The 24,882-nt window shown below is 41.8% G+C and overlaps 1 protein-coding gene across 1 annotated transcript in view; it reads right to left on the reverse strand.

Annotated features, from left to right (window-relative positions):
* TONSL (tonsoku like, DNA repair protein) overlaps window positions 1-24,882 on the reverse strand; it is a 1,124,870-nt gene that overhangs the window by 864,671 nt on the left and 235,317 nt on the right. Inside the window, exon 7 of the mRNA XM_044066303.1 lies at window positions 437-551. Within this exon, the coding sequence (XP_043922238.1) occupies window positions 437-551 (115 nt within the window). The remainder of the gene's footprint in view (window positions 1-436; window positions 552-24,882) is intronic.

Consider the following 24,882-nt stretch of genomic DNA (forward strand, 5'->3'; position numbering starts at 1 on the left):
CCCGAGACTTCCTATACTCTGGAAAAGGCTACCCATCAATGTCAAGCAAAGTTCCTCAATAGCACTCCAAGAAATATCTTGATGAGTGGATGGGAAATAGGAAATACACCCTGGGGATCACTTCTGTGGCTCTGCTCGACAGGGACACAGAAAATTAACTTTCTTTGGTGGCATAAGCCAGGGAACCTTGTTGGCTAGGCTTACTTAGGCCCTTGGGCTGATAGCCTAGTACCTACCTATGAACCTATGAATACATATCTGGCCAATTAGGAAACAGTGATTAGCTGTGTCATCTCTAGGTGTAAGGCTTCAAAAAGAACAGTCTTCAGACAAAAATACACAGTGATTTTTATTCCATATAAAAACAGTCAGACTTTTTTTTAGATAGTCACCAAAACTACACTATATTTGTATTAGTAAAGAAACAAGGTCTTACCATACTTGAGATTTTTTCTAACATTCTCTCTTTCCTGAGGATGGTTAGATCCCAGGATGTAAGCTTTCTTCAGGGAACGTTTTGCAGCCACAAAGTCACCCAGGTTTAGCAGAACCTGCAATAAAAACAGTTACACCAATTTTAAACATCTAGTTAAAATTACATACTCTTGGTTGCGTGAATGAGTATGAACCAGATTCGTTAATGCCTGCACTAAGTGTACACAATCTGTATTCAAGAACATTCCTATCAAAATTTTTGCGCTTTCTAGTCACTCAGAAAGATTACACTAAGTGTACATGTAGTCTACATTTTGTGGTAACCTTTTTAAATCCCCTCAATATTTAGGCTGCAAGAAAATCAGTAAGAAAACTAAAATTAGGAGGAAGAAGTGAGTTATGCTTGTGTTGCCTGTTCACTCAGAACATCAAACACAGTGTAGGCATTAATGAATCCCAGAGTATGTCTTTATAAAGATAACCAATGTATTGCTGTCTTTGATTCAGGTCTCAGAAAGGCTTTACAATTTACAAGTTAAACCAACAGATAACCCTCAATGAGAAAAGCTATGTGAAAGTTATTTGCAGATTTCAGACGAGGTCTTTGCGGAGTAAACTGCCATGCTAGCTGTTCCCCTTTTGTTTCTTCTTAATTAAAAGATACATTGCTTTATTCAACTTACTCTATCACACATACTTATATAATACAGTTCGTGATCAGTTCAAAAAACTGTTTAAATGATTGCCTTTAATGTTTTGTTTTTATTGCTTATGTTGCCATGCACTATTACTGTTATCTTCCTCTCTTGCAATGGTTTGCTAAACTTGCTGAAATAAACTTCACTGCAGCAAAGATGCACAGGAGAACTACTTCTCTACTGGCCTATAATGAAGGCTCAATTTGTTTTTGTTTTTTTTTTGGTTTTTTTTTTAATTAGTGTCAACACTACTCCATCAGGCTGTCTGCCAGCAACTTTTGTTTAGGCTTTTTAACTAGAACAGCAGCTAATTTTGCACAAACTAGACTTTGAATTTCAAAGTTTTATCACTTCGTCTGCTATTAAAGAAAGCAGGTTTCTAGAAGGAGCATCACCCTACCACTTCCCAGGCCAAGGACAATCATAAAGACTTCTTTAGCTAGGCCAGTAACCTCAAAAGGCAGCACACAACAGTCTGCTGAACTGATTGCAAATACAGTCACATTCACACAGCTGGGAGATGTAGCAAATCTAATGGCCAACAAATTTAGCTGCAACTTTACCCTATTATCAACCCCCCCCCAGATGCACCCCAGGAAATCCCATCAGATATTACTCCTCTAACTATCAAAAGAGCAGGTCCTAGATGTACTTTTTAAGGTCAATACAGCTCCAATGATCTCAAATAACATTCCCAGATGTCTCCTATGTAGTTGGAAATATGACCCATCAGGACCACTGGAGTTACTATTCAACCGTAGCCTCTGAACAAGCTTTGTGCCACACAAATGGAAGACTGCAATGGTCATTGCTTTGCACAAGGGCAGACCATCTACAGACCCCAGGAACTACAAAACCATTGATCTGACTAGTCTCATATATAAAGCCATGGAAAGAACTGGCATGGTAATAATTAATTAATGGCACAGGAAACCTTCAGGCACTGGGCCTAACTCACTTCGGTTTCATCAAGGGCAGTTCATGTCTACTAAATCTGGCTGACTTCTTTGAGAAGGTCACCAAGGTACTGGATGAAGGCAAAATGGTGCTTACTGCCTATACTGACCTAGCAAAGGAATATGATACAATAACCCACTCAGGCATTGCAGTTAATCCACATAATTGGGCATAAACCACATTGTGACATGCTGGATAGCCATCTGGCACTCAGAAAGGACCCAGTTAATTAGGATAAGGGCTCCACCTCCATAAACAGGCCGGCCACAAGTGGAGTCCCTCAGGGCTCTGTACTGGATTTGCTTCTCTTTGGCATCTGCTTCTTGTAATTCAAGACCAATGTCAAGAGCTGCCAGTTAAAGTTTTTAGATGACTGCAAAGTAAAAGTAGTCACAGAATCCCCAAAGACATGAACATCTTACAAGAAGGTCCAACACGAACAAATGACTGGTGCCAAAGCCACGACTTAAAACTCACTGCCAAGAAATGCATAATAGTACTTTTTGGGAAGTTGGTGAAAAATACCCATAGCCACCAAAGAAACATGAAACAGCAGGCAGTATTGGCAGGCATCAGCATCAGACTGACCAGTTGGCATGTCAGTGGCACTAAAAATGCAGTGGACAACAAGCAGTGCCTTTATAACTGGTGTGACAGTGTCGAAGGAATATTAAGTAAAATGCATACTGGAGCATAAATGCGACTAGAGTAGCTGCAGGATTTCCTCCATGCTGTAGCACGCTTCTACATATTCTAGTTAAATAAGCATATAGTGTATACACTGAGCACAACACTCATTATGTCTTCTGTCCCCATTCACTTCGTTATTAAAGCTGTGGGCATAGTAATGTGTGCTTCTGTTTGCCCACAGGAAATTCGTAACAGCCATAATTCTTTGCAGCTGAATGTCACTTCAGCCATGTGTCCCCAAATAAACGTACCACAGGGAAATGTCTTGTTGCCTAGGTGCCTGAACCAAAAAAAAAAAGATATTTACTATTTAGTAAAGGGATAAAGAAAAATGCATTATAATATGGTCAAAAGATAACTTTATGCAACACAGTTAAGCAGAGTAAAATGATCCCCTTTACTGTAAGAGAACACGCTTACATAGGGAATCTAACAGTTGTGTGGCTTGGTGGGTTGATGCACTGGTCTGCAGGTGGAATGTTCCTAGGTTCGAGACAGAAAGCAGGTGTACACTTGTTGGAAGGTTGGCGTAATGATTAAGAGGTTTACCTTACAGACACAAGGTACAGGGTTTGATTCTCACATAGGATAACCGGCTGGGCTTAAAATGGTTCAGTAGGGCAGTTAGCCTAGTACTAATCTATAAACCGATCTATAAAAAATCAAGAGCTTGTCTTCTCGAGCAAAGAAACTATATATCTATCTATATCTATATATCTATATGGGTCTACCTGAAAACGCCGAAATCGCAGATCGCCAACACCAACACTGGAAAATCGACACCGGAGAAGACTGACAGTTGAGAATCCCAACGCTGAGAACACCAACATTTTAAGGTAAGTATGCGATAGGGACGGATGTTAGGATAGGGTGCGGGTCAGGTAAGTGTGCGATAGTGACGGACTTGAGGGTTAGGGGCGGATTAAGTGAGTTAGGGTTAGGGTGCAGTTAAGGTAAGTGTGCGATAGTGACGGACCTTAGGGTTATGGTTTGGGTTAAGGTTAGTGCATAGATAGTTGTGTATGTAAGGTTTATAAGGTTTTTGGTGTGCTTGTGTTGTGTGTGTGTTTTTCGGGAAAGGCATTTGTTTTGTTGATTTCGGGATTTTGGTTTGTCGGGCATGTGAAGTTTCGTGTTTTTGAACTTTTTTTTTTTTTTTTTTTTTTTGTGTCTGTTATTTCGTTGTCTGTGTTTTGGCGTGTCGGTGTTATCAGGTAGACCCATCTATATATATATATATATATATATATATATATATATATATATATATATGGGTTTACTTTAGCTGACCGAGATGCCAGTTCGCCGACACGCAAAACACCGAGACCAAACGACCGAAAACACACAATGCCGACAACTCACAAAAATCGAACACCATTACACCGACACACAAAATGTAAACTACACATTACACACAATTACATATGCACTAACCTTAACCCAAACCCTAACCCTAAGGTCCGACACTACCGCACACTTACCCTACCCGCACCCTAACCCTAACTCACTTAACCCACCCCTAAACCTAAAGTCCGTCACTATTGCACACTTACCCTACCTGCACCCTAACCCTAACTCACTTAACCCACCCTAAAACATAAAGCCCGTCACTAACGCACACTCACCCTACCCGCACCCTCACCCTAACTCACTTAAACCGCCCCTAAACTACAGTCCATCACTATCACACACTTACCTTACCCGAACCCCAAGTCCGACACTATTGCACACTCACCTTTCCCACACCCTAACCCTAAATCCCTCACTATCGCACACTTACCTATCCGCTCACACGTTGCCCATGTCGGTCTTTCAGCTGTCGGGATTTCACCTTGTCGATCACCGTTGTTTGGTCTTGGTCTTGTGTCGGTGAACTGGCGTCTCGGTCAACTAAGGTAGACCCATATATATATATATATATATATATCTATATATATATATATATATATATATATATATATATATATATATATATATATATATATATATATATATATATATATATATATATATATATATATATATATAGATATATATAGATATATATATATATAGATATATATAGATATATATATATATAGATATATACACACACACACACACACACACACACACACACACACACACACACACACACACACACACACACACACACACACAGTTAATCTGTTTCTGTTCCTCCCTTCTCCTTCCTGTATGATCCTGGTTCAAGGCTCCTGAGAGCACCCCAGCGCTATCAGGTTTTACCTCATATCATGCGTTCCGGCCCCAAAATCCGGACAATACCAAGAAAGGAGGGGGGTATCCATATTCATCAAGGACACCCACACCTCAAGACTGGTGGCAACGCACGATGCATCGGAGACCATCCAGGTGCAATTAACCATAGGCAAGACTGCTCTGCAAATTGTAGCATGTTACAGGCCACCCTCACAAACTCAGGAAACTCACATGGCCTTCCTGAAAACACTAGAGGGGATAAATGTATCACCAAACACCATCATACTAGGTGACTTCAATTACCCTAATATAGACTGGGAACACTACTCAAGCCCAAACACCCTAGCCCAAAAGTTCCTGGAATTCATAAACTCAAATGCCATGGAACTAGTCACCATCCCACAAGAGGAGATAACATACTTGATCTCATCATCACGAACATGGGAGCACAATGTTCAACACCGGAAGTATACCCCTCACTGGTGAGATCAGATCACAAACTAATCTCGCTGGAGGTCCTCATCCCACCCCCACCTGAAATAAAAAAGACCACAGTAAAGAACTTCTCAAAAGCCGACTTCACACTTCTAAAGACTAGTGTGGTCTCCTTTCAGGCCCCGAGCCGGAAAACAATACTCAAGCCGCTGAATCACTTACAAACGCCTTCTACCAGCACCTGCAGGACTGCATGGATAAGGCAATCCCAAGCAAAACAAAGACTCTTTGTACCAAAGGCAAGCGTCCAGTCTGGTGGACCCCAGCCATAAACAAACTCTACAACAAAAGGAGGAAGCTACTACAAGATAGAGCAAAATCCTTAAAAGGTAAGACACCCTTGATCACTATAAGTAAAAAACTAAGAGCTCTCATAAAATCATCCAAAGCAAATTTCGAGAGAAAAATAGCTAAAGACTCAAAAGACAATCATAAGGCCTTCTTTAGCTATGTTAGAAACCTAGGAGGAAACTCCCAGATATGCTCAGAACTAGTTCAAAATGATGTGAAGATTACTGATCCTACAGACATTGCCAACATACTGGCTGACAGGTTCAGTGCAAACTTCTCCCCCCCTCCCCGCCAAAAGGAGAGATATCTATACCAAATGAGTGCAGCCCCCCAAACATCTCCAGCGCCCAAGTGAGAACTGCTCTCTCCAAAGCAAAAAACAGCATCCATGGGACCCGATGGTGTCCCCGGCTGTGTGCTCCACGAACTCAATGAGGAATTAAACCCACAGCTAGGACAGCTGTTTAATCAAAGTCTTACCTCAGGATATGTACCCAGGGAGTGGCGCACTGCAACTGTGGTCCCACTTCACAAAGGCGGTGCCTCCACAGACCCTGGAAATTACCGGCCCATTAGCTTGACAAGCCTTATCTGCAAAGCCATGGAGAGGATCATAATGGACCTCATAAATAAAGACATAGGGAATTTGCAGACTTTGGATCCAACCCAGTTTGGCTTTGTCAAAGGCAGATCATGCCTTTTAAACTTGGTTGACTTTTGAAACAGTCACCAAAGCCATTGATGAGGAAAGGCAGTCCATACAGCCTACCTCGATCTGGCTAAGGCCTTGATACAATACCCCACTCGGGTATCATTGAAAAACTCATCAGCTTAAATGTTAACCCATACATCACAAGATGGGTTGCAAACTGGCTGAGTGACAGAACCCACAGGGTCAGAGTTGCTGGCGCCATGTCAGACTCAAAGCCTGTCACAAGTGGTGTCCCACAGGGCTCAGTCCTGGGCCCACTCTTGTTTGGCATCTACTTTTCAGTACAAGCAAACACAGGAGGGTTATGGCTGACAAAGTTTGCAGATGACTGCAAACTGGGCCATAGTAGAAAACACATCTGACACAGATATCCTTCAGAAGGGTCTCACAGAAGCGGATAACTGGTGCCAGAGCCACGGCCTAAAGTTAAATGCCAAAAATGCATAGTCATACCCTTCGGGAAAAACAAGGTTACCCCTAGCTACCAAATAGGTGGCAATCCACTGAGCACAGAAGAAGTTATCAGGGACCTGGGGACCCAGGTTGATAGTAGTCTGTCATTCGACACCCATGTAGCTAAAGTAGTTAGGAAGTCCTTCTACATTGCCCACCTTATCATGAAGGGATTCTCATCTAGATCAAGGGAGGTCATAGTCTCCCTTTACTCATCACTCATCAGACCAATGATTGAGTACAATGCCCCATTCGAATGTATCTGACCCGACACTTGCAGCAGCTGGAGAGGCCACAAAAGTTCCTCACCAAAAGGATAAAGGGTCTCAAAAATCTGTCCTATGCTGCCCGACTGAAAGAACTCCAGCTCTATTCAGTAAACACGCTTGCTCAGAGGTGACCTTTGCCTAACATACAAGGCCATGTCAAACCCAGATTTGATGAATATGCTTCACCTCAAAAATCTAGATCCATCAGAGCCACAAGGCGGGAGACTTAAACCTCGACACGGCTATTAATAGGGCGTGCTGGAGGGATAGATTCATCACCCAAAGACTCCCTATGCTGTGGAACAAAATCCCGGTACATGTGAGGCAGAGCACCTCGCTGGCCTTGTTCAAGAGAAATCTTGACCAATGGATGGGAGATCGCAGATATACCCCAGGAATTACCTCAGTGTCACTGCTCGACAGAGGCACAGCAAAATAATGGGTATAGTTCCCCATACTAAAGGGGTGGCGTAAGCCACAAAACAATGGGCTAGGCTTATAAATGCCCTTGGGCAGATAGCCTAGTATGAACCTATGAACCTATGAACTTCATACTCTAAACAGTGTTACACAAGAACAGGAAATCCATATAGTTGGGCTTATTTTTCTCTCTCTCTCTCTCTTTTTTTTTAAGTGGCCATTCCATTTTTGGATCGTGCATGACACTATTGTTTAACAAGAGTAGGAGCAGTGTGCATTGATTCCTGACTCTTTTTGGCTGGAAAGTGAGTGTCTGTGCTTAACATACCTGACTGGTCTGATTGCTATTCGAGGCATCTACCAGAAAAAGGCTACAAGCCTGCAGACCCTTGCATCATCTGGGACAAGACTGTGGATCACCAAGCAGGCCGTGGCCTGTTTTCTTGGGATTGGTGTTAACATTTTGCTTCTAGTGAGAGAAGAAGCAAAGGAGTATTGTATCCCAACAGAGTGAAGTTGTGCTGAGACCAGAATTAGTAGTAGCCAGGCAGTAGCCATTCATGCGACTCCCCTCTTTTTATCATTCTTGACAAGCTAATTCTTTATTTTCAGTAAGTACTGCTGATTTCTTCCGTATTTCACAATATCTGCCTAAATACTTAATCTTTAAATTTTCAGGATCTACGTATTAGTTTTCCCTTCAAGTGTTTGGCAATGCTCTGTTCAGACTCAGACACTTTGAGTGACATTTTCCCGTAAAAGGCTTCAGTACTTAATATATTGAGCTTATATCCAGGCATGTCTAAAGGACAGGTCCCTGTGCTTTCTCTTGTAAAGCTGGTGAACTTGAGTATCCTGAGGCAATGTAGCAACTGCCACATGTACACAGTCAACCCTCTACTCTTACCTTCCAACAATATGACTTATGAGAGATGCACATGTATAGCCAAATTGGAAGCCAAGCACTCTCCAGCCAAGACTGGATTAGCCAGTCAAGAGGAGAAAGTTAACACTTGCACCACACCACATTCAACCCATAGCCCTCCAGAACATACACCACCACAGCCCTCACATAGTAACACAAAACACACACCTACTTTTGCAGTGGCTCTCAAAAATCTGTCCAAATTACAGAGACCTCTGAGGGAGAAACGCAAACAACTACCACATCCCATGAGACATAGCTCACAAACATTGTGCCACTCAACCAAAGCCCACAAGGAAACAACTTACCCAATACACTAGTGATAGGTGACTCTATAGTGACTCAAAAGTAAGGCACACTGATGTCCCACTCACAAGGTTAAATAAGGAGAAAGCTATGGTCAGCTGCCTGTTGGGTGCCAGGATCTGACGCATAACACACGCACTTAGGTCACTCCACAACAGGTACAAATATGACTCTGTTAATGTCCATGTTGGTGTGAATGACCTGAGATGTACCTCCCCGGACTACATGAAAAGAGACATAGAGCAGCTCTCGGATCTTGTAGTCCAGGCAGGTATGATCCTAGCTCTGAGTAGCATACTACCATTACCCAGAATGATACCACAATACAAGCAGAAAATGACTGACTTCAACAATTGGCTAAGTTTCTTGTGTCATTCTAAGGGGATCCATTATCTGTCTGCTTGGGATGACATGATCCGACAGATCTCGATGCTTCGCCAGAGATGGCCTGCACCTGTCACCCCAGAGATTCTGGATACTGCCAAGGCTCTTGCCACCCCTACAGTGCCTTTTTTAGGCAATGTCCTGAACACAAAATTACCACCATAACAGCTACAACCAAACGAAATCTGAGGAATATGCTACTCAACGCTAGAAGTCTAAATCTCAAAATGCACTTGCTCAAAAGCACTCCTTAAAATGGAGAACATCGACATCTGTGCAGTGACAGAGACCTGGCTCATGGCTCCGGAGAGTACCCCAGCACTATCAGGCTATAATTCATAACACACCACACCTTTCGGCCCTAAACCTGGACCAAAGCACTAAAGGCAGTGGTGTCTCCATATTCATAAAGGATATGCACACCTCCAGACTAGTAGCCCAACATAACACATCAGAGATACTGCAATCCAGGTTGTAGCCTGCTACAGATCCCCCATGTCCCAAGACTCCCACTCCACATTCCTAAACACACTGGAAAATATTAGGGTACAACCCAGTACCCTTATACTGAGAGACTAACTACCCTTCCATTAAATGGGAAAATTACTAGTGTACCGACACACTTGCTCAACGTTTTCTGGAATTCATTAATTCCAGCGCCCTGGACCAACTCATTCTTACCCCCACCATGGGTAGAAACATCCCTGACCTGGTCATTATTAACATGGGTGACCGTTGCTCTACACCAGTAATCAACTCCTCCCTGGTCAGATCTGACCACAAGCTAATCACCATGGATATCCACATCCTACCTTCACCCCCCCTAAAGGAAGTCACTGTAAAAAAAAGTCTCCAAAGCCAATTTTGGACTTCAGAGGTGGCTAACTTCACGACACCCATGCAAACGGAAAATAGGTGCATGACTGAATCATACACCAATGCACTGTATGAGCACATACACAAATGCATGGAATGGGCCATACCAAACAGAATCAAGATGCTCTCCTCCAAAAAAAGGAAGCCAATCTGGTGGTCCCCCATCATAAACAAACTATACAACAGAAGGAAAAAAACTGTTGCAGAAAAGGGTGAAGCCCCAAGACTGGAAAAACTCCCTTGTCAGCCTCAGCAAAAAACTGAAATCCATCATCAAATACTCTAAAGCTAGCTATTAAAACAAAACTCCTGCAGATTCTAAAGACAACCACAAGGCATTCTATACTTATGTCAAGAACGGACATGGCAATACTCAGATCTGCTCTGATTTACAACACAATGGCAATACATATACAGAACCAACTGATATTGCCAACATACTGGCAGACAGGTTCAGTGCGAACTTTACCCCCCTTTCACCCCCAAAAGGGCCTATCATTATACCTGAGGAATGTCAAGCCTTATTATCACGGCTACACAGGTAAAAAACGCACTGTCCAAAGCTAAGAATGCAGCTTCCATGGGACCTGATAATATCCATGGCTGTGTTCTACATGAATTACAAAGTGAATTGGTACCACACCTGAGTACCCTGTTGAATGACAGCCTCATTTCAGGCTGTCTTCCTACCGAATGGCTCACTGCTACAGTCAACCCACTCCACAAAGGGGGAGCGACTAAAGACCCTGGGAACTACCACCCCATTAACCTGGCGCATCTGATATGTAAGGCTATGGAGTTCATCATTATGGACCTTATAAATAAGGACATAGGGAATATCCAAACTCTGGACCCCACGTAGTTTGAGTTTGTGAAAGGTAGATCATGCATGCTCAACCTGATAGACTTATCTGTCACCAGAGCTGTGGATACGGGCAAGGTAGTTCACACAGCCTACCTAGATCTGGCCAAGGCCTTCAACGCTATCCCTCACTCAGTAATTATATAGATAGACTCACTAAACTAGGCATAAACTCCTATGTCATAAGATGGGTTGCCAACTGGCTTACTGATAGAACCCACACTGTGAAAGTAGCGGACTCCAAATCTGACTACCGACCAGTTACAAGTGGTGTCCCACAGGGATCGGTCCTAGGTCCTCTCCTGTTTGGCATCTACTTCTCTGAAGTTCAAGCCAACACAAAGGGCCTCTGGCTGACCAAGTTCACAAATGATTGCAAACTGGGAGCCATTATTGATTCTCCATCTGATGTAGACATTCTACAAAAAGGCCTCACTGACACCAGTGACTGGTGTCAGAACCATGGCCTTAAGTTCAATGCCAAAAAGTGCATTGTCATTCCCTTTGGGAAAAATTCGGTGCCCATGAACTACCCCATAGGCAGTAGTCCACTAAACACCAACGGTGAGATAAGAGACCTGGGGACACAGGTTGACAGGCACATCTCATTACAAAAGGTTTCTCATCCAGGAAGAAAGAGGTCATAATCCCTCTCTACTCATCCCTCATTAAACCTATTATACAATACAATGCCTCATTTGGTATGTACCTCACTAGACACCTTCAACAACTGGAAAGGCCACAAAAATACCTCACTAAGAGGATCTTAGGCCTTAGACACATGTCCTATACAGACAGACTCAGAAACTCCAGCTATACTCTGTCTCATCGCCTGCTTAGAGGCGATCTCTGCTCGACTTACAAAGCCATGTCTGACCCAGAGCTGCTAGATATGCTACACCTAAAGAAATCACAATTTGTCCGTGCCACACGCTCCAGGGACCTACACTTCATTATCATAATAAACAGAACATGCTGGAGGGACAGGTTCCTAACCCAGAGACTTCCCATACTCTGGAACAAACTTCCCATTTAGGTCAAGCAAAGCACTTCACTGACTCTCTTTAAGAGAAATCTTGACGAATGTATGGGCAATAGGAAGTTCACCCTGGGGATCACTTCAGTGGCCTTGACTGAACTAACTTTGGGAGGCATGATGCCAGGAAATCTTCTTGGACTAGGCTTATATACGCAATTTCACAATGTCTCCTGTAGAATATGCATGTGTGTTGAACCTTTAAGAAGCATTTCCAAGGACAGTACGGGCATATAAGTAGCAAGCACACACTGGCTTAAGTGCCATTTTGAGAGTGCAGCCAGAGACTGGGCATTATGACAGAGCGAGAGTCAGTTTGTTTATAAGTTTATCTAAGTTAAGTTATTGCCTCATTCTGTTTTGCACATAATAAAGCTGCTTGAACAGAACCCACGAATGTTCGTCTGTTACATGCTGACCAGGCAAAAGACATAGTGCCATAACCAGGATTCCAGAGACTGCTTTTCAGAGATACGAGGTGCACAATAAACAGTGAAGGTAGAATAGGAGAAGCGAGAGCAAAAAAAGGGCCCGAAACAAGCTAAAGGTAATGAAAACGAACACAAATGATTATTTTATTAAAAGAGATGAAATGGAGTATTACAAGGGCACAAAATGCATTACTAAGCAAATGAAGAGCACAGAACGTTTATTAAGCAAACGGAAGGCATAAAAAGTTTATTATTTAAATGAAATGTTCAAAATTAAGATACCTGATAGAATGATTGTCACAAAAGCCTATAGGAGGTTCAGAGTCACCTCGAAATTGCAAAACAAGCAAGTTTAGAGTAAAATGATCACAAAAAAAGAGATTAAATGGGCAAAACGAATATAATAAAGGGCATATTAAGCATAAATAAAGCAAGGCAACTGCATGTTTTTTGGCAACTTACACTGTTTTGGCATAAACTACTTTCGCATTAACTAATAATAGAGTTATTCATAGCATTGCAAAGTGTATAAAGTGCTTACAGTGTGTGTTAGTTACTGTGCATTTATTTCGAAGAGTTTACTGTGTGCAAAGTGCAACTATTTCGTGAAGTGCAGACAAAATACAGCCATCTCGAAAAGTTTCTTGCACTGTGTGTGTCTACTCGTGAAAGTCTGCCATTAGAGAATATTTCTTGCATTATAAAGAGTTATTTAGCAAAGTACAGCCAATTTGGAAGCGTTTCAGTGTGCTGTGTACTGTTTATTCACAATGTGCAGTTACTTCAAAATGTTTCTTACTCTGAGCTTCTTCTATTGCCCAGTTTATTCACACAGTGCTTCAAAATGTTTCTTACTCTGAGCTTCTTCTATTGCCCAGTCTATTCGCACAGTGCAGTTATGTGAAATGTTTCTTACAATGATAAAGTGATTTTTACAGTACAATAATTTCAAGAGTATTACAGTGCCTGGGAGACTTATTTCTCAAGATATTTCGCAGAGTTCAATTACTCAGAGAGGCTTAATGTGTTATTGGGCATGGTTACAAGTACTGGCATAAATTTCTAGTACACATATGTATGTGTGTGTGCTCCTGCACACTTGCAAAAGCCTTCACTGATGTGTTAATATGCGAGAGGCATTTAGCAGACCAGGTCCACTTGTCTTTGATCAGAATATTGCAGAGAATTGGAGAATATTTGAGCAAGAGTATGATATTTTTATACAAGTAGCTTACTCAGATAAAGATGCACGCACCAGGGCATTCATTTTGCTAAACCTAGCTGGGCCAGAGGCAATTGATAGAGAACATTAATTTGTGCATAACCATCATATTTTTGCTTTTCCCCACCAAAAGGGCAAATATCTATCCCAGCAGAGTGCTGCCCCCCTGACATCTCAGATGTTCAGGTAACAGCCGCCCTCTCCAAAGCAAAAAACACAGCATCAATGGGACCAGACGGTGTCCCGGGCTGCGTCCTACATGAACTCCAAGAAGAGCTAAACCCAAACATAAAACTACTGTTCAATCTCAGCCTTACTACAGGATATGTGCCCAAAGAGTGGCGTACAGCAACAGTGGTCCCTCTCCATAAAGGTGGTGCCTCAACGGATCCTGGAAACTATTGCCCCATAAGCCTGACTAGCTTGGTCTGCAAAGCTATGGAAAGGATCATCATGGACCTCATAAATAAAGATATTGGGGATCTACAGACACTGGATCCTACCCAGTTCGGCTTTGTTGAGGGTAGATCCTGCCTCTTAAACCTAGTCACCAAGGCCATTGACGAGGGGAAGGTGGTCCACACAGCCTACCTGGACCTCGCAAAAGCCTTCGATACAATACCCCACTCGGGCATTATAGATAAGCTCACCAGCTTAAATATAAACCCCTATGTCACTAGATGGATTGCAAACTGGCTAAAGGACAGAACCCACATGGTTAGAATTGCTGGAGCCATGTCAGACTCCAAACCAGTTGCAAGTGGTGTCCCAGAAGGCTCAGTCCTGGGACCTCGCTTGTTCGGTATATATTTCTCGGAGGTACAAGCCAACACGGAAGGACTGTGGCTGACCATGTTCGCAGAGGACTGCAAACTGGGCGCCATAATCGACTCTCCAGCCGACACAAGCATCCTCCAAAAGGGCCTCATAGAAACAGACAACTGGTGCCAGAGCCACGGCCTCAAGCTAAATGCCAAAAAGTGTAGTCATCCCCTTTGGCAAAAACAAAGTGCCCACAAATTACCACATAGGTGGTAATCCATTAAGTACAGAAGAAGTAATTAGGGACCTGGGAACCCAAGTTGATAGCAATCTCTCATTTGACAACCACGTGGCCAAAGTGGTTAGAAAAACATTTTATATAGCCCACCTAATCATGAAGGGATTCACATCTAGATCAGGGAGGTCATCGTGCCTCTTTACTCATCCCTCATCAGGCCCATAATTGAGTACAATGCCCCTTTTGGGATGTACCTTACCAGACACCTGCAGCAACTGGAAAGACCCCAAAAGTACCTCACCAAGAGGATGAAAGGGCTCAAACAGATGCCATATGCTGCCTGGTTAAAGAAACTCCAGCTCTACTCAGTGGCATACCGCCTGTTCAGAGGCGATCTGTGCCTGACGTATAAAGCCATGTCCAACCCGGAATTAATGGACATGCTGCACCTCAGAAAATCCAAATCCCATCGTGCTACGAGCTCGAGAGACTTGAACCTCAGCACTGAAATAAATAGGACACGCTGGAGGGACAGATTCATAACCCAGAGGCTCCCTTCACTCTGGAATAAAATCCCAGTCCAGGTTAGGCAGAGTCCCTCATTGACTCTCTTCAAGAGGACTCTTGATGAGTGGATGGGAGATCGTAGGTTTACCCCGGGTATCACTTCTGTGTCACTGTTAGACAGAGGCACAGTATACTAACCTCAAAAAGGGCATAGCAAAATAAATTTAAAATGGTGGCAAAGCCAAACACTCTATGCTGTGGAATAAAATCCCGATCCATGTGAGGCAGAGCACCTCGCTGGCTCTGTTCAAGAGAAATCTTGACCTGTGGATGGGAGATCGTAGGTTTATCCCGGGAATCATCTCTGTGTCACTGCTGGACAGAGGCACAACAAACTAATGGGCACAGTATTTTTTCATATAAGGGGTGGCGTAAACCACAAAAATTTGGGCTAGGCTTATAAATGCCTTAGGGCAGATAGCCTAGTATAAACCTATGAACATATGAACATTCTGGCTAGGCTTATAAATGCCCTAGGGCAGATAGCCTAGTATGAACCTATGAATCAAGAGAAGACCCAGAGTGTCTGAATATAAATTCAGAGAAATGTACAACCCCGAAGACCAATGTTACCTTAGAGAGGCATTTGTTTTACACAAGAGACCAAAGGCCAGGAGAAGCATTTGCAGCTTACATTACTGACTTGAGAAACAAAGCTAAAACTTGCATGTTTGGTGATTTAAAAGATAAGGGACAGGCTTGTGTGTGGTATCAATAGTGCTGCTGTGAGAAAGATTTTGCTTCATGACAGAGACTTAAAGTTGAGCAAAGCCACTGAGATCTATCAAATTCATGAAGTTACAGAAAGGCACACAAGTATGCTGGCTTGTGATAAGAGCATAGTTTCAGCAGGCTCCAGAGCAAATGTAGACAGAATGCAGCATGTGGCAAGCTGAAACAGGCCTAAGCACATGGCAGCTGCAGCCCCTGCGGGTGTGGCAGGGAAACCCCATAGCCTTCCAGCAAGTTCAGTTAAATGAGGATGCTCAGTACAGCATAAGAGTGAATCAGCAAAACCCAAGTCAAGTAATTGTCATAATTGTAGTGCCAGCCACAAATCCAAAAGAGAAAAGTGTTTACTATTTGGTCAGCAATATCACAAGTGTAAAAAAAATGGAGTCATTTTCAAAAGTCAAGTAAACCTAACTAAGGGTCACTTAAAAAAGCAAGTTGATCATGTAGGCTTGCAGTCTACTTTCTATGTAGATGGTGTATCAGTGATTGATGAAAAGGTTAATGCCGTGAATTTATTAGCAAAGGGCGAAGTGTTTTGTACTGTCCTGATCCATGGTAAACCCATCAAGCTCAGGGTAGACACTAGTTCAAAGTGTAATGTTATGGCAGCAGAAGCATTTGTCAAAGTAAGGGCTGGTGAACAACAATGTGGCTAGTTGGGCAAAACTTGTTGCCAATGGAGGTGAAGAAATTCAAACTGAAGGCAAAGTAGTGCTTTCATGTTATATGGCTGGGAACAATTACAAGTTGTTTTACACAGTTCGAAGAACTGTGCAGTTATTATTGGGTTTCAGAGACCGTTTTGAGAATGAACTTGCTTTCCTTTACTAAAGATGTTCATCATATAAGCACATGTCCCAGTTCCAACTTCAGTGATGCTATTTTCTCAGAATATGCTAACGTTTTCGATGGCAAGCTTCCAGTTGCATATTCTATGAAGTTAGATCCAGAGATCAGTCCAGTGGTCAGGCCGGCAAGAAAAATTCCAATAGCCATGCAGAGCAGAGTTAAAGCTCAGTTGGATAAAATGGTGCAACAAGGTGTAATTTGCCCAGTTACAGAACCAGGTGAACGGGTGTTGTCTAAGGCAGCAACTCATAAAAAAGGCTCAGACAAAATCAGAATATGCATCGACCCAAGAGATTTGAATACAGCATTAAAAAGAGACCTTATCATCCTATGCAAACAGTCAAAGAAGTCGCAGCTCTAATACCAAATGTCACTGAATTTTCCGTCTTGGATGCAAGGAGTTCATTTTGGCAAGTAATGCTTGATCGCAAATCGTCATTACTGACTACATTCAGTACCCAATTTGGAAGATCTAGATTTCTCAAGATGCCATTTGGAATAAATTCTGCAAGTGAAGTCTTCCAGCATGCAATGGAGCAGATCTTTTCAGGTTATCCCTGTGCCATAATAGTAGATGATTTGTTGGTCAAAGGCAATGGTGAAGTAGAGCATGACAGAAACCTCAAGAAAGTTTTAGACAGAGCACATTAAGTGAACTTAAAGCTCAATCATCTGAAGTGCAAATTCAGATTACCGGAAGTCACGCATGTTTACGACCAAACTTGTCTAAGCAAACAACTATTCTGGAGATCAGCACCAGATAATATTCAAGTTCTACAGCATTTTCTTGGTATGGTTAACTTTTTGGGCAAGTTCATACCAGATTTCACTGAAATGACAGCACCTTTAAGAGAGCTAACATGCAAAAATGTTGTATGGTCTTGGCTAGAACACCAGAGAGATTTTGACTATCTTAAGCAGAAAATTGTCACTCCGTTTACATTAAGATACTATGATGTCAATAGACCAGTTACTCTTCCATGTGACACTTTAAAGTTTGGTCTTGGCGCAGTTACTCTTCAAGAGTGCAAACCAGTAGCCTATGCATCTAGAACTCTTACCCAAACTGAAATGCAATATGCTCAAACTGAGAAAGAACTTTTCGCAATTGTGTTTGCATGTTCAAAGTTTCATGATTATATTTATGGTCGAGCTATCCAGATTGAAACTGATCATCAACCTCTAGTTACTATCTTAAAGAAACCTATGCATTCTGCTCCAGCAAGATTGCAAAGAATGATGCTCAAATTACAAAAGTATAACTTCAAAATGGTCTATACGAAAGGCAAACTTCTTTATCTGGCCGATATCTTATCCACATCACCCAGAAATACAATGGAACAGTTTGATGCACAGAATTTTGACTGATGTCATGGAAGTGCATAATTTTTTGACCACAAGACGTGATAAGTTGGGAGATCATACAAAGACTGATCCTGTTTTGCAAAAGCTCAACCACTATATCCAGGTAGGATGGCTGTCAAAACAACAGAGTGTACCACCTGATGTAGAACCTAATTTACCTTGCAGAAATGAGATGTTGATAGAAGATGATATTTTCAAAAGTCCTAAAGTTGTTGATCCTGCTACCTTACAACGTGAATATATTCAGATTTTGCATCATGGCCACCCAGGTTCTGAATCTACCAAAAGAAGGGTGAGAGGACTAGTATTTTGGGGCTTCTCTAGCGAAATACAGGGACAAAGTACTTTCATCTTGTTCAGTATGCAATAGTTCTAAACCACATCTGAAGAAATAGCCACTTCAGCTAAGTCAAGTTCCTGAACTACTTTGGTCAACAGTAGCCACTGACATATTTGAGTGGAACAATCTGCATTACTTTGTGTTGGCTGACTCTTATTCGAACCGGTCTGAGATCGATTTGTTGCCTAAACTAACGTCCACTACTGTTATTATTAAGCTGAAAAGTACAGTTGTGTACACTTACCATAAATGTAGATGTTAGAGTGTATTCACTGTTGCAGTCATCACATTTGGGTTATCTGCTTGCAATAGAAGGAGGAGAAGAGGCGGAAGGCATGCCCGAAGGCAGGTAAAGGCTAGGACTGTGATAGTGAGGGTCGGAACTTTGAATGTTGGCAGTATGACTGGTATAGGGAAGGAACTAGCTGATATGATGGACCGAAGGACAGTTGGTATACTATGTGTACAAGAGACCAGATGGAAGGGGAGCAAGGCTAGGTGTATCGGAGGCGGTTTCAAATTGTTTTATCATGGTGGGGATGGGAGGAGAAATGGCATAGGCATTATCCTGAAGGAACAGTATGCTAAGAGTGTTTTGAAGGTGAAAAGAGTGTTGGATAGAGTGATGTTTATGAAGCTGGAAATTGATGGTGTAATGATGAATGTTGTTAGTGCATATGCTCCACAAGTTGGGTGCGCGATGGATGAGAAAAAAAAATTTGGAGTGAGTTAGATGAAGTGGTGATGACTGCTCCCAAGGGTGAGAGAGACTGGTGATTGGAGCAGATTTCAATGGGCATGTTGGTGAAGGGAACAGAGGGGATGAAGAAATGATGGGTAGGTACGGTGTTAAACAAAGGAATGAAGAAGGTCAGATGGTAGTGGATTTTGCGAAAAGGATGGACATGGCTGTGATTAATATGCATTTTAACAAGAGAGAGAGGAGCATAGGGTGACATACAACAGTGGAGGAAGATGCACACAGGTGGATTATATCTTATGCAGAAGGGCCAATCTGAAGGAGATTGGAGACTGTAAAAGTGGTGGCAGGGGAAAGTGTAGTTAGGCAGCATAGGATGGTGGTTTGTAGGATGACATTGGTGATCAAGAAGAGGACGATGAGTGTGAGGGCAGCACCAAGGATCAAGTGGTGGAAATTGAAAAAGGGTAATTGTGAGGTGATGTTCAGGGAAGAGTTAAGACAGGCACTGGGTGGCAGTGAAGTAAGAGAGATGGCTAGAAGGGTGCTTGGTGTGACATCTGGAAAGAGGAAGGAGGACAAGGAGACCTGGTGGTGGAATGAAGAAGTACATGAGAGTATACAGAGAAAGAGGTTGACGAAGAAGAAATGGGACTGTCAAAGAGATGAAGAAAGTAGACAAGAGTATAAGGAGATGAGGTGCATGGCAAAGAGAGAGGTGGCGAAGGCTAAAAATAAGGTGTATGAAGAGTTGTATAAAGGGGTGCACACTAAGGAGGGAGAAAAGGACATGTACCAATTGGCTAGACAGAGGGACCGAGCTAGTAAAGATGTGCAGCAGGTTAAGGGTGATAAAGGATAATGAGGGAAATGTACTCACAAGCGAGGAAAGTGTGTTAAGCAAATGGAAAGAGTACTTTGAGGGGTTGAAGAATGAAGAGAATGAGAGGGAGAGAAGGTTGGATGATGTGTGGATAGTGAATCATGAAGTGCAGTGGATTAGCAAGGAGAAAGTAAGGATAGCATACCTGTGGAAGCATGGAGGTGGTTTAGGTGAAGTGGCAGTGGAGTTTTTAACTAGATTGTTTAATGAAATCTTGGAAAGTGAGAGGATGTCTGAGGAATGGAAAAAAAAGTGTTTTGGTACCGATTTTTAAGAATAAGGGTGATGTGCAGAGCTGTAGTAACTACAGAGGAATTAAACTGATCAGTCACAGCATGAAGTTAGAACGAACAACTGGTGAATAACAAAATAGAGCCAAACGCAAATAACCACTCGCAAACTACACACTGTACAGCCAAGAACGATTCCAGCCTGCTGTTAAAATCCACAAGATATTTTATTAACCAAAGGGTTAAGCCGCACTTTAAGTATCACTGCGAGCTTCATCAGAACAAAGTGCAATCTCCAAAAAAACTTTTTAAATACATTCAAATTGGCGCCAAAATCTTCTTAAAGCCATAGCATTCTTAGAATGGTACACAGTTTAAACATACTAATAAATGCAATAAAATCAGTAGAAATTTCATATAATAAATGCATCATCATATCTCAACACATTAAATTAATAGTTAAAAAATCTAAACTTAAAAAATCTTATAATACAAATGCATTTATTTAATATAGGGTTCAATATTTCAACATCAAAGCAGGTTTAACTGTAATGTAATCATTGATACCTGGTGCAGTCATAGCATCAGTGTATAACTGCCACCAGTATTCTCTATAAGCTAACACATTTTTGATGTTACCTCCCATCGTACTTGATTACAACTACATATTTTTCGAGGGTGAAATGTTCAGGCAAACACAAGGTGTAGCTATAGGGGCAGCTTGTGCCCCCATATACGCTAATTTGGTGTTATTAGATTGGGAGGAGACCCATATATTTGACAGTAAGTATTCTGACAATATAGTTTACTACTCCCGTTATCTAGATGATATTTACATTTTATGGAATGGTGACTACAAATCTTTTGGCTGATTTTGTCACATACCTGAACAACAGTTCTACATTCTTGAAATTCACCTTTGAATGTAATCAAACAGGAGTAGCCTATTTGGACACTATGATATCATATGATGGGGAGGGATTCAAATCCAGGATACATAGAAAGAGTACCTTCACAAATTGATATGTAGAATATAGTAGTAACCACCCTGATAAACTTAAAAACAATATATTTAAAGGACAGCTTGTTCGTGCACTTAGAATGACATCTGATTATGCAGACATGATTGAGGAAGTCACGTTCATCACTAATTTATTTAGAGAAAGAGGATATGATGAAAAACTGTTGATGGACACTAGTAAATATGTCATTAGTCAGTGGGGTAAGAAATATATACCTCTATTAGGTACAAGCAGTAATGATGTGACCGTTACTGTTACCAACACTATTGAACTGGATACTGTAGACACCAACAAGTTTAATAGAGCATGTATTATTGAATATGGCCCTCACTCAAGTGCAGTAAAAAATATTATGAACAAGAATTGGGATCTATTATATAGTGACAATGAAATATTGACTACCCTTGGTCAAAAACCAAGGTTTGTTTACAAAATGGGTAGGAACTTGAAACATCTCTTTGAAAGTAACATTAAAAACAGTTTGACCACTGGCACCCATACCAAGAAATGTGGGGCATGTAATCAGTGCAAGGACATCTTAGATGTAAGTAACATAATTTTGGATAATATTAATAAGACTTGTGTTAGGTTTAGGAAAGGTAACTGTAACACTAGCATGATTATTTACCTGGCTAAATGTATGTGCTGTTCCGCTTATTATATAGGAAGAACTCAGAGACAGTTCAAAAAAAGAATTTATGCCCATGGTTACAGCATCAAAACAAAGGATAATAAGAATGCTCTTTTTAGGCATATAAACAAGGAGGGTCCTACACATTATTTTAAGTTCGCAATATTGGAAACAGTTAGTGTTGATCCTAGGGGAGGTAACATCAAAAATGTGTTAGCTTATAGAGAATACTGGTGGCAGTTATACACTGATGCTATGACTGCACCAGGTATCAATGATTACATTACAGTTAAACCTGCTTTGATGTTGAAATATTGAACCCTATATTAAATAAATGCATTTGTATTATAAGATTTTTTAAGTTTAGATTTTTTAACTATTAATTTAATGTGTTGAGATATGATGATGCATTTATTATATGAAATTTCTACTGATTTTATTGCATTTATTAGTATGTTTAAACTGTGTACCATTCTAAGAATGCTATGGCTTTAAGAAGATTTTGGCGCCAATTTGAATGTATTTAAAAAGTTTTTTTGGAGATTGCACTTTGTTCTGATGAAAACCCTTTGGTTAATAAAATATCTTGTGGATTTTAACAGCAGGCTGGAATCGTTCTTGGCTGTACAGTGTGTAGTTTGCGAGTGGTTATTTGCATTTAGCTCTATTTTGTTATTCAACAGCATGAGGTTATGGGAAAGAGTAGTGGAAGCTAGGTTAAGAAGGGAGGTGATGATTAGTGATCAGCAGTATGGTTTCATTCCAAAAAAGAGCACTACAGATGCGATGTTTGCTCTGAGAGTGTTGATGGAGAAGTACAGAGAAGGTCAGAAGAAGTTGCATTGTGTCTTTGTGGATTTAGAGAAAGCATATGACAGGGTGCCTAGAAAGGAGTTGTGGTATTGTATGGGGAAGTCGGGAGTCAGAGAAGTATGTAAGAGTGGTACAGGATATGTACGAGGGTAGTGCGACAGCGGTGAGGTCTGCGGTGGGAGTGATGGATGCGTTTAAGGTGGAGGTGGGATTACATCAAGGATCAGCTCTGAGCCCTTTCTTATTTGCAATGGTGATGGACAGGTTGACCGACAAGATCAGACAGTAGCCCCCGTGGACTATGATGTTTGCAGATGACATTGTGATCTGTAGTGAGAGTAGGGAACAGGTGGATGAGACCCTGGAGAAGTGGAGATATGCTCTAGAGAGAAGAGGAATGAAGGTCAGCAAGACTAAGACAGAATATGTTAGTGTGAATGAGAGGGAGGATAGAGGAATGGTGAGGATGCAGGTAGTAGAGGTGGCAAAAGTGAATAAGTTTAAGTACTTGGGATCAACAGTTCAGAGTAATGATGAGTGTGGAAGAGAGGTGAAGAAGAGAGTACTTGCAGGATGGAGAAGAGTGTCAGGAGTGATTTGTGACAGACGAGTATCAGTGAGAGTGAAAGGGAAGGTCTACAAGAGGGTAGTGAGACCAGCTATGTTATATGGGTTGGAGACAGTGGTATTGACAAAACAGCAGGAGTCAGAGCTTGACATGGCAGAGATGAAGATGTTAAGATTTGCACTGGGTGTGACGAGGATGGACAGGATTAGGAATAAGTATATTAGAGGTACAGCCCAGGTTGGAAGGTTTGAAGACAAAGCCAGAAAGGCAAGATTACGTTGGTTTGCACATGTGCGGAGGAGGGATGCAGATTATATTGGGAAAAAGATGCTAAGGATGAAGCTGCCAGGTAACAGGAAAAGAGGAAGGCCTAAGATAAGGTTTATGGATGTGGTGAGAGAGGATATGCAGGTGGTTGGTGTGACACAGCAAGATGCAGAGGACAGGAAGAAATAGAAACAGTTGATCTGCTGTGGTGACCCCTAACGGGAGCAGCCGTAAGAAGAAGAATAGCCCTCAGTCGGCCTGATTATCAAAGTCTTGGGTCCTGCGTCGGTTGCTGTCTCATCTTCCATGAAGTCAAGTAGTCAGGGGTATAAACCATGCAGCCGATGCCATTACATCAGTTTTTTTTTGCCCCAGATGTCAGGTGCCCCCCTAATGGGAAGCAGTTAAATATATATTTACAAGGTTATACCTCCAACAAAAAAGCAAATACACCAAAAAGCTTTTAAGCATGGTAAAAGAGAATAGAGATATAGCCAAAAGAAGTCATGAGGCTGGAGGGAGGGTAACCAGAACTGCAACAGTGAATACACTTGAACATCTACATTTATGTTAAGTGTACACAACTGTATTATGTTCTTCAGGTTTCACTGCTGCAGTCATTACCATTTCAGTAGATTCCCAAAGCTAAGGATGGGAGAAGGAATTTAGATAGCATTAGGACCAGCTAGAAGGCCCTGCAAGACTGCAGTGGCAAAGCCAGCCTCTGGATTTAGAGAAAATTGGCAAATGGTAATGCTTGGTGAAAGCATGTACATAACTCCAGGTAGTAGCTTCTAGGATGTCCCTGGTAGAGACACCTCTAAGAAAGGCTGTAGAAGTAAATGCAGCCCTGGTTGAATGCGGTCTAATCCCTTGTCATGGTTTTCCATGGTGCTTATAGCAGAAATGAATGCAATGGCCTATCCTTTTAGAGATGGTTTGTTTTGAAATAACCTTCCCCTCTGTCCCTGCTGCAAATGCCACCAGCAGTTGTTCAGATTTCCTTTGAGGTTTAGTCCTGTCCAAGTAAAATCTAAGTTGTCTGTGCACATCCAAGGAGTGCAGTATTCGTTCCCCTTTGTTCTGTGGATTAGAAAAGAAGGTTGGCAAGTGAATGGACTGATTAAGATCCACACTGGATACTACCTTGGACACCCTGTCCGCATGAAAGATGATGAAAGGCTCCACTACCATAAGAGCCTGTAATTCAGATACCCTTCTTGCTGAAGT

The sequence above is a fragment of the Protopterus annectens genome, chromosome 3.part1, assembly GCF_019279795.1.
Source record: "Protopterus annectens isolate FY-2018-M chromosome 3.part1, PAN1.0, whole genome shotgun sequence".
Lineage (NCBI taxonomy): Eukaryota > Metazoa > Chordata > Ceratodontiformes > Protopteridae > Protopterus > Protopterus annectens.